The sequence below is a fragment of the Candida theae genome (assembly GCF_024610275.1).
Source record: "Candida theae strain CBS 12239 chromosome Unknown scaffold51, whole genome shotgun sequence".
NCBI lineage: Eukaryota > Fungi > Ascomycota > Pichiomycetes > Serinales > Debaryomycetaceae > Lodderomyces > Lodderomyces theae.
In genome coordinates, this window is record NW_026261418.1 from 12,115 (window position 1) to 35,040 (window position 22,926).

The following is a 22,926-nucleotide window of genomic DNA, read 5'->3' on the forward strand; positions in this document are numbered from 1 at the left end:
CTTGGAACTGAAAATATACTGTGTTCTTCTTGATTTAATTGTTTCCCCAGGTACTATTGTTCCCTCTCTTTCCCCAGGTAGAGCCACCACCAGCACCACCAGCACCACCAGCAGCGTTACCACTACCACCCCACGTTGACCCAGATCCGTTGCTTTTAGATCCACCCCATGTGGAACTTCCTCCGCTTTTGCCACCCCATACTGAGCCTCCTCCACGAGCACCTCCCCAAGCCGAAGAACCGCCACTTCCGCTTGCACTTGCATTCCAAGTTGACGCACCGCCACCTCCATTCCAGGCGGAAGCACCACCCCAACTGGAAGTGCCTCCTCCTCGTGCCCCACCCCAAGTGGAAGCGCCTCCACTTCTATTCCAGGTAGAGGCTCCTCCACCAGCTCCAACGGCTGGGGTAGCACCTCCACTCCAAACTGACTTATCTCCTGCACTGCCAAATGCTGGGTTGGTTGTAGGCTGAGAATAGGCCCCAGCAGCCTGTTCTGGTGCAGCACCGATGAACCGCAAGTAGGGAACTGCCTCTCCTCTTATCAAAACACTCAAGGTTCTCTTGAGCACCTTAACTTTTTTGCTCTTTGTGTGCAACTCCACTCTAGCGTATGTATCATCTGCCTCGACTACTTTCCCCTTCAACCCTTTGTAACTACCATGGGTAATCACCACGTCCTTGTACAACAACTTATCTCTTCCTTGCACGCGTGTTTTCAAACCTTGCAAAGCGAGCTGATCAGGAAGCTTCAAGTTTGGATTCATGCTCGTCAAATCAGGACCAAAGCTCTTGGATATAATTGCGTCCTTGGTAGCAACAGTACTGACATTCATTCGATTAGTTACAAATATACCCAAGTTCTCAACGATTTCGTTGGCCTTGATGAACAATGCATTCTTGTAAATGTGCAATATCGCCCCCTCTCGACCTTTGTCCCCAACAGACTCCTTCACGGTGTCACCTATTCTAATGGTGAATCCGTTTTTATCAGTAGCAACTTGCTCACGGCGCGTTTGCGTAACTTTCGAAGCAATAGCGGTTGGTTTAACATTTATAAGCCTTCCATCAGTTGTAAGCACTTCGAAAATGTTCCTTTCCGCCTTCACAATAACTCCCACCGTGGAAGCACTCAACTCAACCAAATCCTTTATATCGTATTTAAAATGCTTGTTATCGGCATTCGAGGATGCATCGGTTGCCTTGACCAAGAAATTTGCAAAGACCCTGACATCTTCTTTTGTCTGGTCACTGACCAATATGACAGAATCACCATCAATTTTGATCACCAACCCCGTTTCATCGAAATGCTTTCCCTCCACAATCCTAACATGATCACCCTCATTGAAGATTTTTCTCAAATCATTTGCCGGCACCGTTAATTTCTGATTGACAAACTTTGGATCCCCACTGTCCGTCACAGTTATCTTGATCTCATTCAACGCAGTCTCAACAACGAGCCCTACTGTTTTGGCTTGCTCACCGCGACGAACTTCAACCTTGTCACCAGGTTGAAATGCGGTGGATTGTTTGCCATCGTTTAACTTCTTGTTTTTCAATGACGCAGCAATCTTTGCAAGATCAATACCATCACTATCTTTTCCAGCCTGGAACAAATCAAGCTCGGCAAGAGTAGGATGAACGTCTTTGGTTTGAATGTACTGCAATTTGAAGTCCTTGTACAAAAAGCCATCTTCATACTCATCTCCCTTGTAAGTGTACCTCCTCTCTCCTCTCTGTTGTACGTTGGCCGAGTCGTACGTCTTGGCATCCCTCCCACTGAAAAGTCTTGGCGGTGGTCTAATGGTCAGCCTTATCCTTTTCCCATCTGGAGTAAACTCATCGTTTCTTCCGTAATCAAGCCTGGGAACAACCTTACACAAAACGTCCAAGCCATTCTCCGACAAGTTCTCGACCACAGCAAGATCACCCTTGTACTTGCCCCGGGTAATTCTCACATATATTCCAGGCACAATTTCAACATCTGACGACTTGACTTGTTTTAGCAAATCGGGATACTCCTTCACGGAAACCAAAAGTTTATCTCTTAAAAACACATTCACCATTCCTTGTAGCGCCTTGTCGATTGCATCCGATCTCTTGGCCTCAATGTATATATATCCTTTGAAGGAATCCCTTTGAAAAACTGTTAAAATATCCAATGGCATCTTCCGTCTCTCCAAGGTTCTCTTTTTGTCATAGAGCTTTCTGACCAACTCCTTCTCCTTTCCGGGTGTGCATCTTATAGCGTAAATCGATGGGTCATTAATAGATGGCATTAACAACTTTTGCGACACCGTGCCCCCTGCAGCAGTATCTCCCCTATAAGCAACATGTGACTTTCTGTACCTTTGCTTCAAAGTTTCAGCCAACTGTTCGGCATCTTGATCTTCAGCCTCTTGACGACGACGATCAAATTGTCTGTGCATCCTGTCGTCCCTATTAATTCCATCTCGATCATCACCAGCGTGGTCGTCAGTGATAAACTCTTGCCTCAACATTTCTGCCTCCTCGTCGTCCTCGTCTAATTCATCTTCCTCTTCCTCATCGACCTCAGCTTCGATATCAAAGAATTGATTGGCACCCCTCTTTTTCTTTCTCTTCCTACTAGGTAAGCTTTCTTCGTCATCATCATCATCATCTTCTCCCTCCCCCTCCCCATCGTCATCCTCCTCTAGTTCTTGCTCTTGCTCTTGCTCTTGCTCTTGCTCTTCATCGTCATCATTATCATCCTCCTCCTCTTCTCTTGGCCTTTTGTGGGAGTTCTGGACAGACTCATCGGCTCTCCTAAACTCCTCATCAAAAGTGAGATCGTTGTCCTCGTGTTTTATCTCCGGATTATCCGACATGGTTGAATGCTGATCACGCCAGTCTCTAATGAGTGTGACGGTTGATTTCCATTTTTGTTCATGATTTTTTTTTTATTTTTTTTTTTTTATTTTCTGTTTTTTCCTTTTCTATCCAAATTGCACGCCACTTACTATATGCAAAACTTACTCCTCTACATATATATGTACTAAATAGTTCAAAAGCTTTCCCACAGCATTGATATGCCAGGGAACTAAGCGCGCTGCATCAGGCAAGTTGTCATGCTCCGCGTCTGCCTCATCAAAACCATCAATTGACCTCGTTCCAAGTATATCATTCAAAACTGTTAGGTTTTTGTACTGTTTCAAGATCATTTTCATCAAACTATCCAAGTTCCAATAATTCGAACAGCTGAGTAAATTGACTTCAAATACAAAGTATCCCTTCTCTTCGTCGCTCATGGTGACACCTTGCTCATTAATCAAGTACCCTGTTTTCATATTCATCCTGCTCGGTGAATTGAACGGAGGAAGTTGTACTCGAGGTATGAACCCGTAAATGTCCCCATTTGTTTCCTTCAAGACACCGTCGGGTTCATTTTGAGTGTCTGTAACCCCTGCCGAGGCTCCTGGTGTTGACACGTCTTGCGGTGACAAAAAATTGGACGGTAGATTTAAAAACTGCTGTGGCGAGTGAAATGCCATACCATTGGGTGAAGTAGCCAACACCAACCCCCCGCCAGAAGTATTTGGTGATGTATTATTCATATTATTCGAGTTCCTGACACCGAAAAAACCATCGCCGTCTCTACCGAGTGATTTATCCTCCACACACTCAGTCGAGGTCGACGAAAGCGTCAATTTGGGAGTCCGGTTCACTGATAATACAATCAACGAGATGTCCTTGTACTTCATACTGAGCCGTTTCCAATGTATTAACTCATCGTCAGGAATAACACTGTTGATCCTCGTCAAAACCAAAAATCTCTTGCCGCCTATTGAATTTTCCCGATCTTTGGTTCGTTTCAATGCAGAGAATAACTCCGACGAGATATTCCATATGTCGTCTACAATCGTAGCAACACCCATTTTGTCATTATGAAAATTGTGTGATGACGACTTCACTCCATTAGTTTCTCCATTGTTGGAAAAGCAATACCACGACTTTGTGTGTTTTACAAGACCCAATGGATCGGTCCAGGCTGCTGCAAACCAGCTTTTATCAATAGATCTCTCATACGCAACGTGTACAAACGTGTCTTCAGATCCAGATACATCGCGGTAACTATTGTTGATGAACTTGAATGGAATCCTCGAAGGTGCCTCTTTCACCAAAGGAGCAAATAGTTGACAAGCTGAAAGCTTAGGACCTTCATCTTGGGGGCACTCATTGTACAAGCTCATTGATATTTTCGACAAGCTGTAGTTATTGAATAGATTTAAAGTGATATCTGCCCCCACCTTCTTTGTAATCATGGAGGCGGGAACCACCTTTGCAAAGATCTGAACCAAGGGAACTTGGTGATTTAAAAGTGCCACTTTAAAGTTTCGAAGAACTTTTGAAATTTGAAGGATTGAATTAAAGCTCTCATCAAAGTCGATAAATAAGATCAAAAGCGGTCTATCAAACTCAAAGTTGTTCGTTTTGTTTATCAAGTCCAATTTTATCAATTCGGCTAGACAATTTAGTTTTTTGTTCACTTGGATATAACCACTTTGGTTTAGCGACATTTTTCCACTAACGAGCATTACACCATCAGCCACAGGTTCTAAATCGGGTCTTGTGTCCACTGTAGATAAGCTCAATTTCGATATTGAGCCAAAATTGCAACTTTTGTAGTTATTGACGAGCCTATTGGTAAATCCTTGAAGATAGGAACTAGACCCAAATTCTGAGGTCTCCCCCACAGCTAGCAACTGGAAATTTTTCGGCCCACCAACAGGGCAAAACTCCAAATAGTTCCAGAATTCAACTCCAATACTGTTGAGGTTAATAACAGTGCCGTTTTTACTCACCTGGACTTTTACATCCTCTGTTTTAAACAAGCTTCCCTCTGTCAGGTTCTGTACAGAGTTTAATTTTTGTGACAACTCGATATACTTTTGGAACTTGCTCTGCTGATCTGTGGCGCGTTGCAGAAAATTCCAAGTCACTGAATCCAACTCTCTAGCAATACCTCTAGGGGATTCCAAACCATCAAGGTCTGTGAGTTGATCCAAAAAATCCAATGCGCCATCAAGAATGGTATTTTCCAGTTCATATTTACAATCATGAGCAAACTCCAGCAAACAAACTTGATAAGAAAGGGGAAATGTGGATTTGATTTTTTGTAGAAAATCATGATTGGGGGTTTGGAATTCAACAGTATGTGCATCGTGCACATTGGACTCAGTTGCATGCTCATTCGATAGTTTTCCATACATTTTCGAAGTAGCTCCCAAGTCGAAAACGATGCTACTCGAAACAAAATGCAATAGTTCTTTTAAATTCCTCAACTTCACAACCAATTCACCTTCATTTACCGTGTCCAAATCGTTGTAACCTTCCTCATCTGCCATCGAAAACGTGGGTACCAATCTGTCACTGGCTAAGTTGTTGGTTAAAAACGTTGCAGGAATTGTTGACACGTTCACATTTCTCAAAATTAGCGGTAAAAAGTTGGATGGTTCAGAAGCTTTGTTGGAGAATTCTGATGTCACTCTCTTTGTCTCAGAGTTTGCCAATTGTGGAGACCGATTTCCATTGGACACTTCATAGAACGCTGGCGTCATTGACGTTACGATATCGTTCAATGGTAACGGCGATTCGGGCTTACCTACTTGCATTCCGAGATTATTGATGTACGGAGATCCAAATCCTCCCGTGGGTAACATTGGCGTAAACAATACCGACTTGTCTGGGCCAACACTTGGGGCTCCATAATTCAACACTGTATTTGCACCGACTGCATTCACTTGGCTTGATTGAAAATCTTTTTGCTCTTCTGATGTATCTGAAGCCTGATCCAGCTCGTCATCTTCGTCACTCTCTTCACTTTCTGAGCTGAAATCCAGTTGAACTTTTTGCCTTTTTAATTCCCTTGATGCCAGCGGCGACGATCCACTCACACTGGTTGCTCTGGTACCAACTTTTCCCGCACCTTCCACTTCTTTGTCAAAGTAAAATTTCCCCCCTTTACCGTATTTATTATCGATGTCCTTCTTGATAACTGGATGAAATGCCAACGGAGAAAAAAGGGTCTGTTTGGTTATATCAAGAAAATTGTTGGCGCTATTGCCGCGAGAATCGTTTTGCAGGGAAGAATGATTGCTATCTGTTAAATCCCTATTTGACCACACTGAAGGGGTTGGATTCATTGGCGCAGGAGCTCCAGGATCAGCATAGTCCGGGGATACGGATTTCCCCACAGTCATGCCCGAGCTCAAAATGTCTAAATATGGAAGAGGTTTCTTCGATGGAACATCAAGTTTAGATTGAGGACTAGTTGGTGGTTCTTTCTGCTTTATATCTTCTTGTTCAGGAGAAACCAGACGTGAACTCCCTCCAAACAAATCACTCGCACTCTCTTCATCCTTGTTGTTCTCAACGACTTGCGCTGTCAAGATGGAATCTTCTTCCTCACCCACATCTTCATCCCCGCCAAATAACTCGTCAATCTCCATCTCGTCGTCAACATTTGCTGCCTTCTGCTCGGGAAGGCCGTTGCCCTGTTTGGAAAAGAAATCGTCGTTAACATGTAGATTGAAAACGTCACCTCCAATGGGCGTATTTATACCTATACCAAGCTGATTCAGATTTCTCGGTTGATCATTCAGTGTGTTTGAAGAGCCAGTGGAAGCTGCGTGGTGATCTTGTTTAGAAGCTGGAGATGCGGACGCTGCGTTATCGGTAGGAAGGTTTGTTTGCAGTCCATCATGCTGAAATTGTTGTATTTTTATTTGTTGTTGTTGTTGTTGTTGTTGTTGCTGTTGCTGTTGTTTTCGCTGCTGCTCCTGCGTCCTCATTTGCTCAAGTTCGGATTTATATTCAATATTAAAGTCAAGAAATTCGGACAACAAACTTATAGGATTCGCATACTTTGGTACCAATTCCACAGCGTTGCACGCCTTCTCACGCAATCCAAACTGCAAAAGACAGAGACACCAAGGCCATAAAATATATTTCTTGTTTTCCACAGTGTGAACGAATTTGGAAATTGGAGATGTTTGATTATTCAAATGCTTCAAATTGGGTATCAATTTCACCCAGGTTGTTCCTTGTAGTTTCTCTGTTCCGGTGTTGAGCTGAAGCAACCGTATTAGCTGCTCATTATCGAATTCGGGACTTGTAACAAAATTGTTTCCAACATTCGAGGGGTCAAACAAATGACACCTGATCCCACTGGGTAAAATGTATACGACAAATTCTTGATTATTGCCATTGGTAGATAACATTGACGGGTCATAAAGCACCGGTAATTTTCTTTCAATACAAGATATAAGAATATCTCCGTTAGTTAAAATCCATGGATCAATATATACAATTTGGTATGACACTTTGTCTTTTGTGACAACACAATGATTACCAAAGACCTGCACCGCTCGCAGTACCGCTAAGCTGTACACTGTCATCTTCTTCAAAGACCTAAGAAATCCAATATTTGCGAATGCGAGGTATTCTTCATTGTCAGCCGCTTTTGGTGGGTTCGCCAACTTTTCCATACTGACGGTGGCTTGGTATTTGATGCTCAAGACTGGCTGTGGCTGGTTCAAGTACTCTAGCGGATTTTGAATAGAATCATCTATTAAAAAGTGGAAAAGGCATTTGTTGTAGTATGTGAGTAATATGCTGGGATTCTGGTGACGTAGACTCAATTCTAGTTCCAATAGCTCTTGCTCGTTATTGCCAGCAGCTGCGTAGATTGTATATTGAACATTTTTCACGTGGCCAATTTTGAAGTAGTTTGTTTTTATCTCTGAAATCTGCTTATTAAGCATTTGAGGTACGTATGTGTTAGGAAATGGTGTTTGGTTCTAGTCCTGTTTGGTTACGTATTCCCGATTCAAATGAAACTGAATATTTAGAGAGAGAGAGAGAGGGAGAGAGGGAGAGAGAAATAAATTGTGACACAAGTTTGCGACACTGATTGACAGATTTTGCAAAGCACACGGATAGAGAGTATTCCAGTCACGTGATTCGTTACTGACCTGCCGAATAACTATGTTCAATTCTCGCTACATTTGGAAATGCTCAACTGTTTAGCACTATAATCAGTTTTGTTGGATCTAGGTCAGTCTTTTAGAGTATTTCAGTGGTGAAAACCCGCCCTTGATGAGTCTGAACAACAATTTCGGTTCTGTGTGCTTACAAATAATTGCTCTACGCTACCAGGGGTGCTCCCATTGTTCCTTGCTCCCTTTGCTCGGCTCAGATCCTGAGAATTATAAATATCAACTAGTTTGCTACTCCAAGAAACATTTTCCTCCCAACACCAACAAGTGCATAAGCAAACATGTCACAGTACGGATTTGTCAAAATCGAAAGGGATGTTGCAAAAGCTGTTCCGACCCCTAAAGCACCTGTCCCACATTTGAATACTGACTTGCCAAGCTCTGAGTTTTCCCAAGCAGTGCTTAAGTATGCTCGGGAGAAGCTTCCAGGCAAGGTGCTCAATCACTCTTTGAGAGTCTACTTGTACTCGCGTGCTATAATCAAAGACCAGTTTCCCGATTGGAAGCTTGACGATGAAGTGGTGTTTGTCACAAGTTTGTTGCATGACATTGGAACCACTGAGGAAAACATGCACGGTACAAAGATGTCCTTTGAGTTTTATGGCGGATTGTTGTCGCGTGATTTGGTTTTAGAAAAGACCAAGAATCAAGACTATGCCGAAGCTGTAAGTGAAGCAATTATTAGACACCAAGATTTGGGAGAAAGTGGCTACATCACCACATTGGGACTTATATTGCAAATTGCGACTACTTTAGACAATATTGGAGCAAACACAAACTTGATCCATTTGGACACCTTGGATGCGGTCAACAAAAAGTATGGCCGCGAGGGGTGGGCCTCGTGTTTCGGTGCTGCAATCGACAACGAAAACAAGTTGAAACCTTGGGGCCATACCAGTGCTTTAGGAGTCGATGAATTTAGAGATAACGTTTTGGGAAACAAGGTAAAGTATGAAAAGTTGTAAGTAGATTAAGTAGGGAATTGAAGGATTTAAAGTGATCAAAAAATGGTAAACAAAAAAAAAAACAAAAAAATAAAATAAAATAATCAAAAAACCCACACACAAAGGATTGCCAGGGTCAACATGTCAGTACAAGACGACGCACGTATGTGTTTCTTTACGTCCAGTACTATAAAGAGGGTATACTAACATATCACTGTGATTCCCCCTTACAGCTGGGTCTGGCATTGAAGTGCCCTTCCATGCAAAGGAGGAGTTCACAAATTGTTCATCTAGCAATATTAAAAGCAGCCGATTTGGCTGAAGACATCCAATTAAAAATATTCGACCTAGCTAATGCTGCAATTCAAAACTACAAAATTGAAAAGGATATTGCTGCATTTTTGAAGAAGGAGCTTGATCAAGTTTATGGCCCTACGTGGCATGTTATAGTGGGGAAGAGTTTTGGGAGTTATGTTACACACGAACAAGGCTACTTCATCTATTTTTATATTGGAGAATTGGCGTTTTTAGTATTTAAAAGTGGTTAAATTATACATCCTATGAGTCTTGAAACTTCTCCTCTTGTCCTCCAAACAATGTGAATACAGGAGCGTGTAATTTGTCCCTCCCTTTCAAAAAATCTAACTCCATGACAAACAAGAACTCCACGATGTCGGCACCAGCTTTGAGAGCCAATTCACCCGCACCATAAGCTGAACCCCCCGTTGCCAAGATATCGTCAACAATCAAAACCTTGGCACCTTTGGGGATCACTCCTTCCTGGAGTTCAAACACATCTGAACCATATTCTTTCTGAAACTCCACTTGGTAAGTTGGTCCTGGTAACTTACCTGGCTTTCTTACAGGTACAAAACCAGCATTCAATGCTAATGCCAATGTAGGCCCAAACAAAAACCCTCTACTTTCTAATCCAATAACATAGTCGACTTTTGTATGACCCACGTGCAACTTGAATGCTGTGATCAATTTGTTGAACAAATCGGGTGTAGCGAAAATTGGTAAAAAATCTTCAAAAAGAATACCTTCTTTCGGGAAATTGGGGAATTGCTTCAAGTGAGACTTTAACTCTTTAGCTAAGGAGCTTATTTCTTTGACTTTGTCTGACATCGTGATCTGGCTGTAACAGAGTGGAATATCTGCATCAACTCAAAAGAGAGATAAAAAATCATCAATGTAGGGCACAGTGGAGACGAGGGAAAAAAAAAAAAAAAAAAAAAAATTAAGTGTCGAAAGAGCGAAAGAAATCGCGACATCCACAGTTTTTTCTTTTTTTTTTTCTAAACCCCATTTGCGACATAGCTTAAACTTCTGCGACGCGTCATAGAGAATCAACACAAATGCAGAAAAACAAACAAAAACTGAAGAGCATTGGAGACAGCAAAGTCAAACTCACATACAGTAGAACGTGCCACTTGTCAAAATGGAGTCCACAGATACTCTAAGGAGAATGAGTAGTATGAGTCCATCCATGAACCCGTTAAGTCCTACAACTTTGGACAACCTTTCAATGGATTTAAGAGAAAGGAAGAATGACGATTTTAGGTTCAACGATGAGATATCAAGCCCTTTTGTTGCACCGAGGACGCCAAGGTTAGGCAGACAAAAGCCAGAACTTAGTGGCTTTGCTATGTCCGAGTCACGGTTTACAAACCCACGGACACCAACTAAGCGCTCACCCCAGAAATTAGGCACATCACCCAGCAAAAACTACTTGGGGCTGGTCAAAGAGGCAAGAGGCAGTCCATTGAAATTTCGCTCGACACCAGCAAAAGAGAAAACTTACAAATGGTCTCCGCAGGCGCAACTTGATTCTTTAAAGGTTGAAAACGAAAAGTTGCATCGGGACCTCGAAAAGAGTGACTACTATCGCAACGAAATGCTCCGCTTAAAGAAAGAATTGGAAAGATCGGATAATATAAGAGCTAAATACAGCTCGGAGGAGAGGCTTGTGCAAGATTACAAGCTGGAAATTGAGCGACTCGAAGAAGAGACTAAGCGATTGAAGACCTCCATCCAGGTGAAAGATGGAACGATAAAACAACAGCGACTGCAAATCGAGAAATTGACCGTAGAGAATAAAGACCAAGCTTCCATTATTGTTGGAAAAACTCGGAAAATTGAAGAATTACAGAGACTTAGAGATTTGGCGTTTGAAAAATGTTTGAAAATGGAAAAGAACATGGATGCATACTCTGCAGAAATGGAAAAACTCAGGCTGTATTGTTACCTGCAGGAAAAGACAAGAGGTCAAGAGAGTTACAACTCAGCTAACAAGACAACCAACAAACAAGTGCAAACAGAGGTTGGTAAAAGGTCAGTCGTTGAAGATGTGGCTCCGTTGTCGCTGGCCAGTGTTTCACAAACAGAGTCAAAACCGCGCAACAAAACGCATGATCCTTCACGGATACTTCAAATCTCTCTTGACGATTTCAAGTCTATTGTAATACTGAACCAAACTACATCTGAGCACGCCGGTGGAGACGACAAGAGTATGCTGCTGCCTAGTGCAATCGCAAATGACTCAGATGTAAAGCGACCTCCAACACTGGGCACAGTAGATGAGAAGTTGGAATCATGTACTACCAACAAGCCAAAGACCACGGGGAATATGACTAACCCGCAAAGTGATGACGCAGATCCACTGCCGATAAACCCGACTGACGATACCCCAGAACTGAAATGCTCAGATACTGATCTAGAGAGACCAAATCTCTCCTTGAAAGAAGAGTCGCATTCATATCCAAAAGAAGACCTGGAGAGCCTACGCAAGGAAGTGGAGCAATTGAAGCTCAAGATACAATATTTGGAAAGGATTGTAGAAAGCAAGGACAGCAAGGTAGAGTGCGCGAGAGAAGCTCGTTCACACTGTGATCCTTCTGAAAGCTTGCGTGCGCAATTCCTGAGAAGCAGTCACATTTCGCAACCTCCGTATCCCAAGCTGGAAAGTGGGCGAGTACAATCTGACGATGAGGGAGATTGGCACAATCTGCCACCAGAATTGGAAGCTTGGTCCCACCGTTCTGGAAAATCGCCACGTCGACCCCAACTTCAATCGAATGCTCAAACGCAGACTTGTACGGACAAGTCCTTCAAGAACCTTGATGGAAAAAAGGACATGTCTAGTAAAGTGAGTACTGGTAGTGGTGGTGGTGGTGGTGGTGCAGGACAAGAAAATACTACAAAGAGAACCAAACCCTCAGTTGACAAATGCACTCAAACTACCAATGCCGAACCTTTCACTTCTGCAGATGAGGCGGACCAATGTAACACCTTCCCTTCCGACTTGAATGGGAGTGCACCACACAAAGAAGCGCCCAAGCAAACACCGACAGAGACCAGCCTGCATTTTGTTCGAGTTAAACCGACTACTGATTATCACTTACTAGGACTACTGGATAAATTAAACGAAATGAGTCCAGAGGACTTCCTAGGAGTTTCCCACAAAGATCAGACAATTGAAGACTACACCAGGTCGAAGAAGAAATCTAGATTCAACAATAAAATCCCATGTACCCTCTCGGCCAACAATTAGTACTAATAAAATTGCATCAACACCGCTCCAGAGTAGTGTCGCTACACAACATTTGAGTCAATTCATCTTCAATGCATTACTATCCTATGATCAGCTCACGTGAGGTGTTTTCATAAATCATAGGTACCTTTTCCTCATTCTTATAGGCATAATAGTTGACAGTCAATATAATAAATAACACTTGTAAAAAGATTCAACAAACACGCAGCCTGTTGGAGGCTTCAACAGATGCAAGAGCACCCAATGGGTCTCATATGCTTGGTTTGAACGAGGATACTCCTTTTGATAGTATCGTTTTGCAAAGCGGTCTACAATTTAGTCGGAGCCGGTGACGTAAACGGTTGGTCCGTTATTAATCAAGAGAGGTACTTAAGCACGTATGCAGCTCAAGAAACACGTGAAATTTTGGGCCCCACAAACCATCAAAAACGTTTGCGACTTGAACATTATAAATTGTGCAAAAGTGACTAAAGTAATTTACGAGCCACATACACATCGACTTCAGATGCAACTTTACTGACCACGTCCAAATACATTGTTCATGTGATGAGATTGTCACGGACCCCGCCAAGCAATCAGGAATTAGTAGGATATATATATATAGAGAGAGAGAGAGAGAGAGATCTTCTCTCCTCAAAACGCGGTCACAGTCATGCCACAAAAACAAGAAAGTCATTCTATATAATGCTCTCCTACCCCCCCCCCCCCCACTGGAAATCTCGTGCACTGGCGGACGTTCATACTCATTGATACTGGGCACAGTCGTGGAATACAGCGTACCCCTCTCACATTTGCATGCTGTTGTTAATGGAGCTCATTGGCCCCAAATTCTCATCAAACACAAACAGTCGCGCTACTTTATTTGTTTATTTATCTATTTATTTGATGCTACTTTGTATTTTTGTGAAATGACACGGGCGGGGAGCCACTTCGAGTTTCATCTTTTACACTTGAAACGTGGCTATTGTGTAAGTTGGAACTGCGGCTTGTCCTAAGTGGTTGAGCTCAACTTTTCGTAACTATGTTCAGATTAAGATCAGTGTTCGCGATGTAGAGAGATCGATCGTACGAGCAGTAGCTGGCAAGGGGGGTAAAGGGGTGGAGGGAAAATCTTCTTATCACCTCGGTCACTGCACTCAAATTCGAAAACTCGGACTAGTGGCACCTACTCACGGCCTGTTACTCTCGCTACACTGCACCCGCCCTAGTTATCCTTGTATTAATAATCCATGACTAATGGATCGAAAGCAACCTCAATGCAAGAGTAATACTGAAAGCAACTTTAAGTTATTTATGATTTGCATTTTTTAGTTCCGTTTAGGCTTCGGTGTTGTTCCTTCTTGGTTAGCTTGTATAGCATAAATGGTCCGTTTTAAAAGGTTAGGAGCTTAATCTGCAAAACAATAGCGTTGTGGTGGGTTTTTATTTTTTTTTCTTTTCTTTTTTCGCAGACAAAAACAGTTACACAAACAGGTTAACCAAATTAGGACTATTGGTAAACATAAACAGACACCATCTTTTACCTATTTGAGTTGTAGTTGCTGATCTAACTATAACTGTCTGAGTATCAGGCAAGAGGTCCCTTCAGAGGGCACAGTACAGTTGTGCATAGCATGAAATCTTTGAGATCTTTAGCCTCACTCTCCATACAGAAGGATTATACGTCAAGCGTCTACTCTCTTCAAACCAAACGCTTTGAGAAAACACGTCTGTCCTCTTTGTGGTGATAGCGGTATGACATAAGTAGCCATGCTATGCCTTGCCTCGCCTTGACTGGGTTGCATTGTGTAATCATGCATGTAGTGTTTTGGTTCTGTAACCTCAGTTTCATCAACTCTACATTAAAAATACCTTCTGCCACAGACACCGAAAACTCTGCAAACAAATCACAAACTCAAAATCTCTTCACCATTTGTTTATAATTTCAACCTACTTGGGTCTAACTAACCCATTCGTGAAAGTACCACAAATCTTTTTCTGCATTCTACGTTTATGTACCATCGAAGGTTTTCTCTTCCAACAATGGTAAAAGAAGCGCCTCTACAGAACGATTTTCTTTGAACAATAGTTGGTTCATTATGCTCGATCTGTAGGTTACGTGACTATTGAAATTGCAATATATCCGCTACTTTAATGTTGCTATCATCATCGTAATTTCATAAATACCAAAATCATTGCAGGGTTGCACACCTCCTTCCGTCCCACACTCTGCTTCTTTTCTCTTTTCTTTGAGTTAGCGAATAAAGCCTATCAACTCAGAAAATTATAAGGTTACCATTCCACAAGTCTGGCCCCGCCGTTCGCTTTACTACAGTTACCCCTTCTCGTTCCAAGTCCTACTTTCGTGGCATTAAAAGAGCTTAAACCAGACACTTTCAAAAAAAAAAAATATAAAAATAATTTAAAACATCCGTTTTAGAGCAGTGCATATAATTTCATCATTATACGTATTTCTGAAGTGGCATTCGACAAAACCTCACTTGACCTCATTGATTCACACGATTAGCCCTTCTTCAGCTGAGTCTCGTCTGGTTTGTATACAGAATCAGACACCAATCACAAACTCATCTATTGCACGACACAACCCTTTCAGTGCAGGAGAACAAGAAGAACAAGAAGAACAAGAAAAAAAAAAAAAATCAACATTCTCGAGTGTTGGATCAGGAACAGGCAAACATCAAAGAAAGTGGGTTTCTTTTCTCAACAGACTTGTTCTTGCGATTCACGTTGTCCACGTTGTTAATCATTGACTGCCTTTTCAATTCCATTTGGCTTTTTCTCGACAGCCATTGCCAACTCGCTTCAACAACGTGTTTGACTGAATAAAATCTTCACATAGATCAACTCTTCACCACTCAACTTCATCAGTCACAAGGTACACACGTCAAGGTGGCCACCAAACTGCAATTCCTCATTATTTCGAAACAAATTGAAAAAAAAAAAAATTATATATATATTCAGTATCTTACCCAAGAGATGCCACAAACCACAATCACACACTCTGCGAGTAACGAAAACGACTATAAAGTAGCAAAGGCAAAGACAAAGACAAAGGTCCTTTCAGAACAGCTGTCGAGTCTACCACATGACAGATCGTCGCAGGAGCCATTCGATGCTATTCAAGCAACAGATGAGGAAAATAGACCACCAAGATCAGTCGTGAAGGAAAGTAAGCTAAACACAACTAACACAACAACAACAAACACAACAAACACAACCACGCGTCAATTCTTGGGCGATGTATCAAATCAATACCACAATAGTGGTCTCAAGCCAATACTGCAAACACAACTGCAAATACAACTACTGAAAAAGAGGAAACCTCTCGCCAGAGACATTCAACCATTACAAAACAAAATCAACAGAGTTATACCAATAGTTCCAGACACGGTTGATACGTCACACAAGCCCCAGCTGGCGAACCTTCTTGTACCTTCGCGATTACCGCAAAAGAGACAAGCAACGGAATCTTCAACAAACTTGGTTGAAAAATTGAAAATAACAGATCATCAACCTCATCAAGCCTCTGCGTCGTCAAACGCTATTGCATCAACCTCAACTTATAAGAAATCTCGTTTGATTGATTACGAGTGGCAGGATCTTGATGAAGAAGATGACGACGATCCGTTAATGGCCAGCGAATACGTCAACGACATTTTTGCATACTTTTACGAATTGGAGCAGCGAATGTTGCCAGACCCACAATACCTTCACAAGCAGAAAAACTTGAAACCCAAAATGAGGTCGATATTAGTTGATTGGTTGGTGGAAATGCATTTGAAGTTTAAACTACTCCCCGAGTCCTTGTTTCTCGCTATCAACATAATGGATCGATTCATGTCGATTGAGGCAGTTGAAATCGACAAGTTGCAATTATTGGCCACTGGCTCATTGTTCATTGCAGCAAAGTACGAGGAAGTCTTTTCGCCGCTGGTGAAAAACTATGCCTTTTTCACCGATGGCTCATATCTGGTGGAGGAAATTTTGCAAGCTGAAAAATACATCTTGACTGTGTTGAACTTTGATTTAAATTACCCAAATCCAATGAATTTTCTTCGGAGAATATCCAAGGCAGACGACTACGACGTTCAATCTAGGACGTTGGGGAAATACCTTTTGGAAATTACAATTATAGATTACAAATTTATCGGAATGAAACCGTCCTTGTGCTGTGCCCTGGCCATGTACTTGTCGCGCTTGATATTGGGCAAGGTTCCTGTGTGGAACGGGAATTTGATCCATTATAGTGGAGGATACCGCATCAACGACATGAGAGAATGTGTCGAGCTAATGTTTCAGTACATCATCTCCCCCATCGAGCACGACGAGTTTTTCAAAAAGTATGCCATGAGAAAGTTCATGAGAGCAAGTACATTGTGCCGCAAATGGGCAGAAAAGTTTCAGATGGAAAATAGAGATTTGTTTGATGAAAGTTTATCCACTCATCGATTAACGATTGACGTGGATAACTAATTCTTTTTTTGTTTTTTTTTTTCTTTTCTTTTTTGCATATTATAATTGAATTTTAATGACGCCATGACTTTGTATTGAATATATACCGAAAAGTAATTTTTAGATTGAATGTATAGTAATGTAATTCATGTAACCAAAGAGAAGGAGCTCTCGTAAGGACAATATTTGAAGGTGGATATGAAATATCACGTGATGTAACATATACGCGTCACACCTGTTTGAAAACATAAATAAGCAAAAAAAAAAGAACAAAATAAAAAAATAAGAAATTAGCCTCTCCTGGGTATCAGAGGTTACTTAGTTGAAGTTTTGCCACTGCATAAGGTTTGCTAGAACCTGTCCTTAGAGGCGATCAAATTCCGTATCCACATAGCTATCCTTTAAACTCGGTTGCATTCTGACTACCAACAAAGATTATTTCATTAGACGCGTATCCATGTTTCAAGGCTATACATTTTTGATCATCAAATCCATAGACTTGGATGACAAGGAGGCTGCTCGGCTTGAGTCAATTTTGAGCAAGTACCATGCCACCAAGGTTTACACCAAGGATGAATTTGACAACTCGATAAACTACTTTGATCCTCCATCGGTTACCCACATAGTCACCTCCTCCATCGACTTTATCGAGTATTCACAAGCACAGAAGTCAATGATTCCAATTGTCACACCAGAATGGGTTCACAATTCACTAGAACAGAGCACGCTTCTACCAATAAAGTCATACAATCCTAACCCTGACTACTTTTTCAGAAATTGCTTTGTTTGCTGTGCAGATAACTTGCCTCAAGGAGATAAGGAGCTCATATACGCTGCAGTTCAAGCATTTGGCGGTAATTATTTGGATGTGTTGTCCAAGTATACGACCCACTTGATTGCCATGGATATGACCAACGAAAAATCCATTATTGCTTCTAGCCTCATCCACGATCCAAATTGCAAGGACCCTGTCATGAATATTAAAATTGTGTTGCCTCACTGGATAGATCATTGTTTGATATTGGGAAGGAAAATTGATGAGGAAAAGTATGTTCTTCCCGATTCTGATTCATTTGACATGAACGCTAGCAATCAAGCTAGTGAGTTGATGAATGAAATAAAGAACGATTTCAGGGTTCCCATTCTAGATGATTCGGTTCCAAAACCATCAGAGGAAGATTCATTTAAAGGTGTGGATTTCTTCAACGGCAAGCGTTTCTACATTTGTTCTGACTTTAATCTTTCGCAAAGACTGGCCAATTCTGTCAAGGCATTGATAGAGAAACTTGGAGGGGACATTGTCACGTCGTACAGCGAGAACATTGACATTTATCTTGGAAAGTATCGGAACGGCGAAGCTTATCAAAGGAGCCGACAAAGCAAAAGAATCATTATAGCAAACTTGCAATGGTTGTATTCGATTCTAGTGACCAAAAAATGGGTCTTGCCGTTAAACTCAAACATTCTTTACTATCCAATCCCATCAAAGCATGTTGACGGATTTGCCAATTTGAAAATCTCAATCTCAAACTATAGTGGTGATTCTAGAGCGTACTTGTCGAAATTGATAACTTTAATGGGTGCAACATTCACTAAAACATTGACTAGAGAGAATGACTTTTTAGTTTGCGCAAAAGCTGATGGTAAAAAATACGACGCTGCGGTTTCGAAATGGATAGGTATGGACGGTAAACCCGAAGTCCAAATAGTCAACCATATGTGGTTGGAAGATTGCTTCATTGAGTGGGTGAAGCTAGATCACACTGATGCCAAGTACACAAATTTCGGTAATCTGGGTTTGGGCATGGAGCCATATATTGGTGGAGCACATTTGGATGTGGACAAGTTGGATGGACCGAGTGAAGATAATGGAAATGTAACTGGAAATGTTGATGACAGTATGAGTGAGGATGAGAGCACTCAATCGAGAAAATTGGTTTGCCCTGCGCCATTGGCCAATGTAAAAAGGGAAGTAACGTCTAGCGGAGATTTGAAAAAGTTTGCCGACAAGCCAGCAAATGAAAATGACGATGTCATTAGTATACACACTCCTTCAAATGGTACACCTGATATTAGTGCTGAAATCTATTCACCAAAGACCCCAACCGATCTTGGTGAGGGTACCGTTTTCAATTCTCGTTATGGAGGAAGATCAGCTGCTAAAAAGGCAGCGGCAAAGTTGCATGACAACATGAGTGATTTAAATGCTTATTTGGAGATGTCGAAAAGTAGCAAGAAAATGAAGACATACATGAGCGAATTGGAAAATACGGTAAACGGCAAACGCAAGCAATTGCAGGAAACAAATGATTACACAGGAAGCACCACTCTGGACACGGATGCGAAACGCCTTCGAACTGATGAGTGTAGTATCGTTGCAATTATGACGGGATGTGAACAAGATATTGAATTGTCAAAGAGTGATTACACAAAGCTACAATCAATCGGTATCAAAGTCATCACCGACTTGTCAAAACATACCCCAAACACACTAATTGCACCTAAAATTCTACGAACTGAAAAGTTTTTGAGAAGTTTGAGTAAAGTGGACAGAATTGTACACCCGTCATACATTGTGGATGTTTTGTCAAATGCTGAAAATAACGGAGACACAATGAGTTTGTATCGCATTGATGATTACGCCTTGGACAAGGTGAACCCCTCAGCGAAAACTGATTTGGGTGTCAAGAGCTTACAAGCATTGTTACTGAAATGTAACACCCGTGGTCATCTTTTTGATGGAATCAGCTTGAATCTCAGCAAGAATTTGAATGGGGGCATTGAAATCATTTCACGAATTTTGCAAGATCATGGCCTCAAGGAGTACGAAGAAGTTCCAGTTACGCTTACTAAAAAGACGTCCATTTGCAGTTGCATCTACAAAGACAAGCCAGTGTCGATATTAATTGCCAACAAAACCAAGGACGCAAAGCTAGTTGCTAGCTTTAAAAAGGGTTATTCCAACGGAGTCGTTCTTAGCTGGGACTGGTGTGTGAAATCGATTTTTGCCATGGAATTGCAAAATTTTGACAAATTCGAGATATAAATATAAAAATTGAACAAACTTCTTATAGTATACACGTATATGCGTCTAACCTTCTTCCTTGCTCGCTCTCTTCCTTTCTCCCTTTCTCCCTTTCTCTCACTCACTCTCTCACTGCTTGTCTCCCCACTGGCTCAGATATCTATCAAGCTAGGACCCTCTCCATTGGCTTGTTTTTGGTACTGTTGCGGCTGTTGTTGCGCATTACCAAACCCATAGCCCGTATAAGCAGTGTTTAATCGTTGCTGTTGCTGTTGTTGCTGTGGAGCTTGTTGCTGTTGGTAACCAATACCAGTGTTCAAAAACGGATTGCCGGTAGCATTGGAACTAACCCTATGTTGATCATTGCTGACTTGTTTGTATCCGGTACCGCTGGAGTTGATGAAGTTTTGGGTCTTTGTATGCTGGTGTGGAATACGAGTAGCCCCAGTGTTTCCAAAAGTGTCCAAGCCAGTTCCTTGTGTCAAGAGATCATTCAACTCGTGAGTCTCGTTGAATCTGGACGACGAGGTGTTTTGTTGTTTCAACGGAGCGGTAGGTTGAGTGAAGAATTGAGATTGCTGTTGTGCTGCTTGTTGTTGTTGTTGCTGCTGTTGCTGATATTGTTCTTGTGTCTTTTGTTCTGCTAACGCATTCAATGTCTGAGACTGCGACTTGGGCTGGTTTGTTCCAGAGTCGGTTCCGAGCGCAAATGGATTATTGGAGCCCGTTTTCAAAGGTTGCAACTGCTCCTGCTGTTGGGGTTGTCCGTAGTTGAACCCTGTAAATTGATTGGGTTGGAATTGGGGCTGTTGTTGTTGTTGTTGATCGAATTGGTTCTGGTAGAAGCCAGTGTCCATTGGGTTTTGAATTGGATTACCAAACATATCGTACTGTTGGTATTGCTGAGTTGGTTGTTGGAAAAATTGTTGTGGCTGCTGCTGTGGTTGTTGATAATATCCTGTCAAAAAGTACTGTTGTGGTTGCTGTTGTTGTTGCTGATCTTCATTCAAATCCAACAAGTTGGCATTTTGATTCTGTCTCCTCAATTCCTCCTCCTCCAATGAAAGTTTGATTGCAGCTTCCAATTCAGGATCATTCTCAGCTTCTCTAGCGCGAAGTTGTTCTTCTTCGGCAGTCATTCTCGATAACTCCAACGCTTTCTGTAAATCAGCATCATATGGCTCATCGCCACCTCTATCTCTTCTCCTTTCCCTTCTTCTTTCCCTCCCGCCGCCCTCACCAAAATCATCGTTGTCTAAATCATCGTCAAATGTTCCAGTACGTCTTCCACGCTTGGCCAATGCACGCTCATGCTTCAACCTCTCATCATCTCTCAATAAAGACACCAATTCCTTCGCCTTTACTCGGATAATTGCCCCTTGGTCCTTGTCGGTTTCATCAAGATGAATAAACTCTCTCAACGTTTTCACAATGTAGATGTTATCCTTTGCCCACAATACACATTTCTCTGAACCAAACCTCACCAAATAGTCCAATACTGTCAATGACTTGGCAATATGTCTCCAGTTTTTACCCTTGTCATTGAGACGACGGTCTATCATATCCATAACTTCCATAAATTCAGTTTGCGATTGGTAAGTGCACGAAGCGATTTCCTCCATATCGTAAGTTGTTGGGCCCGTGGGGTCATTAGAAGTGGCGTTCCTCACCAAAACTTGTGCTGACGAATAGCCCCCAACAACATTCTTCATAGATCTTACTATCTTGGACATGGCGAGACAGTAGTTTTAAATGTTTTGATAGACGGACGTGAGATACTCGGGAGGAAATATTTGAGGCTTTGATTGCTAATTATTTTGTGATGACTGTAAAAGTAAGACAGGACTGATTGTGTATCGTTAAAGTTTCCTGTAAGTAGTGTAGCTGTTGCACGGTAGTTGGCTCAAGATAGCAAGAACTCTATAAATTGGTTTGATGTTGTGTCAGATGATAAACTGATGGTATTGATATGTATATGTATATATATATATGGTGGTTGTCGATAATATCCAATGAGCCGACCGAGAGTGAACACAGAGTCACTCACTCACTCAATCTCAATCGGAGAGAACAGAGAGAAATTTCAGAAACTTTGGTTGCTTGTACACGACCAAAAAGTTATGTCCCCCTTTTATTTTGCAGCATAACAACAATACAGTAACAACAGGATGAAGAAGGGCAAAGAGAAGGGTGGTATCAAGAGAGATCAGTGCAAAAATCACAAGTAATCAATCTGATAAAGAAGAGTGTACAAATGACTCGTGGATGATCAAAAAAAAAAAAAAAAGAAAGGCAAATAATGTCCAAAAATAATGAAGAGTACGAGATTCGAACTCGCGCGGTAAACATACCAACAGATTACTCTTTAAAGAGGAAACAAATCCTCAAGCTTAAGTCTGTCACCTTAACCAACTCGGTCAACTCTCCAATTTTAGCAGACTTTCGGTTTCTGCTTTAATATACTGTACTAAATATCGATGCAGTTTTGGGTCAGTGTCGCCCTATTTTTCTCGCCTAAAGGTGTACTTTTTTGTCGGTGTAATAGGTCGACAAAGTGGGCGGGAATACTTGATAAATTTGAACCCTCGTCAAACCCACTGCTTTTTCACACAATCAAACTGGCATGGTTTCGCAATTTCTCTGACATTGCCAAACGGCAAACAATTATTCTAAGCTCAGCTAAATTTGTAAGGTGTTTCGAAGTGAATATTTTCTTTTTTGGTTTTTTTTTTTTTTTGCAGAGATGTTGATCAAAAAAAAAAAAAGAACGGACAATACGGCAGTATGTGACTTATTGAGATAGGAAGGGTTTACACCATAACCAACCTCTTATAACCATACACGCCTTAAGCTCACCGACACTCCCTCCCCCTTCCAGCTCCCCCTTCCAGCTCCCCCCCCCCACCTCCAATTACTCTCTCTCGTATTGTTATCA

At 41.7% G+C, this 22,926-nt stretch overlaps 7 protein-coding genes across 7 annotated transcripts; 4 read left to right on the forward strand and 3 right to left on the reverse strand. All coding sequences in view use genetic code 12, as the record gives it.

The window, feature by feature from the left end:
• Window positions 1-34: 34 nt before the first annotated feature.
• On the reverse strand, window positions 35-7,783 carry SPT5 (transcription elongation factor; the record flags this gene model as incomplete). Its single annotated transcript, XM_051751254.1, has 2 exons — window positions 35-2,830; window positions 3,062-7,783. 2 exons carry the CDS (start codon window positions 7,781-7,783, stop codon window positions 35-37), a joined length of 7,518 nt encoding a protein of 2,505 aa, XP_051609493.1.
• A 515-nt stretch (window positions 7,784-8,298) lies between these two features.
• KGF57_001991 (cyanamide hydratase) lies at window positions 8,299-9,509 on the forward strand (the record flags this gene model as incomplete). The annotated part of the gene is made up of 3 exons (XM_051751255.1): window positions 8,299-8,423; window positions 8,472-8,966; window positions 9,233-9,509. The coding sequence occupies 3 exons, from the start codon at window positions 8,299-8,301 to the stop codon at window positions 9,507-9,509; spliced, it is 897 nt and encodes a 298-aa protein (XP_051609494.1).
• Window positions 9,510-9,519: 10 nt separating this feature from the next.
• Window positions 9,520-10,089, reverse strand: APT1 (adenine phosphoribosyltransferase; the record flags this gene model as incomplete). Its single annotated transcript, XM_051751256.1, has 1 exon — window positions 9,520-10,089. The coding sequence occupies one exon, from the start codon at window positions 10,087-10,089 to the stop codon at window positions 9,520-9,522; it is 570 nt and encodes a 189-aa protein (XP_051609495.1).
• A 313-nt stretch (window positions 10,090-10,402) lies between these two features.
• Window positions 10,403-12,514, forward strand: KGF57_001993 (uncharacterized protein; the record flags this gene model as incomplete). The annotated part of the gene is made up of 1 exon (XM_051751257.1): window positions 10,403-12,514. One exon carries the CDS (start codon window positions 10,403-10,405, stop codon window positions 12,512-12,514), a length of 2,112 nt encoding a protein of 703 aa, XP_051609496.1.
• Window positions 12,515-15,490: 2,976 nt separating this feature from the next.
• CLB2 (B-type cyclin) lies at window positions 15,491-16,987 on the forward strand (the record flags this gene model as incomplete). Its single annotated transcript, XM_051751258.1, has 1 exon — window positions 15,491-16,987. One exon carries the CDS (start codon window positions 15,491-15,493, stop codon window positions 16,985-16,987), a length of 1,497 nt encoding a protein of 498 aa, XP_051609497.1.
• A 436-nt stretch (window positions 16,988-17,423) lies between these two features.
• Window positions 17,424-20,012, forward strand: ESC4 (Esc4p; the record flags this gene model as incomplete). The annotated part of the gene is made up of 1 exon (XM_051751259.1): window positions 17,424-20,012. One exon carries the CDS (start codon window positions 17,424-17,426, stop codon window positions 20,010-20,012), a length of 2,589 nt encoding a protein of 862 aa, XP_051609498.1.
• Window positions 20,013-20,143: 131 nt separating this feature from the next.
• On the reverse strand, window positions 20,144-21,724 carry KGF57_001996 (epsin; the record flags this gene model as incomplete). Its single annotated transcript, XM_051751260.1, has 1 exon — window positions 20,144-21,724. The coding sequence occupies one exon, from the start codon at window positions 21,722-21,724 to the stop codon at window positions 20,144-20,146; it is 1,581 nt and encodes a 526-aa protein (XP_051609499.1).
• Window positions 21,725-22,926: the final 1,202 nt, after the last annotated feature.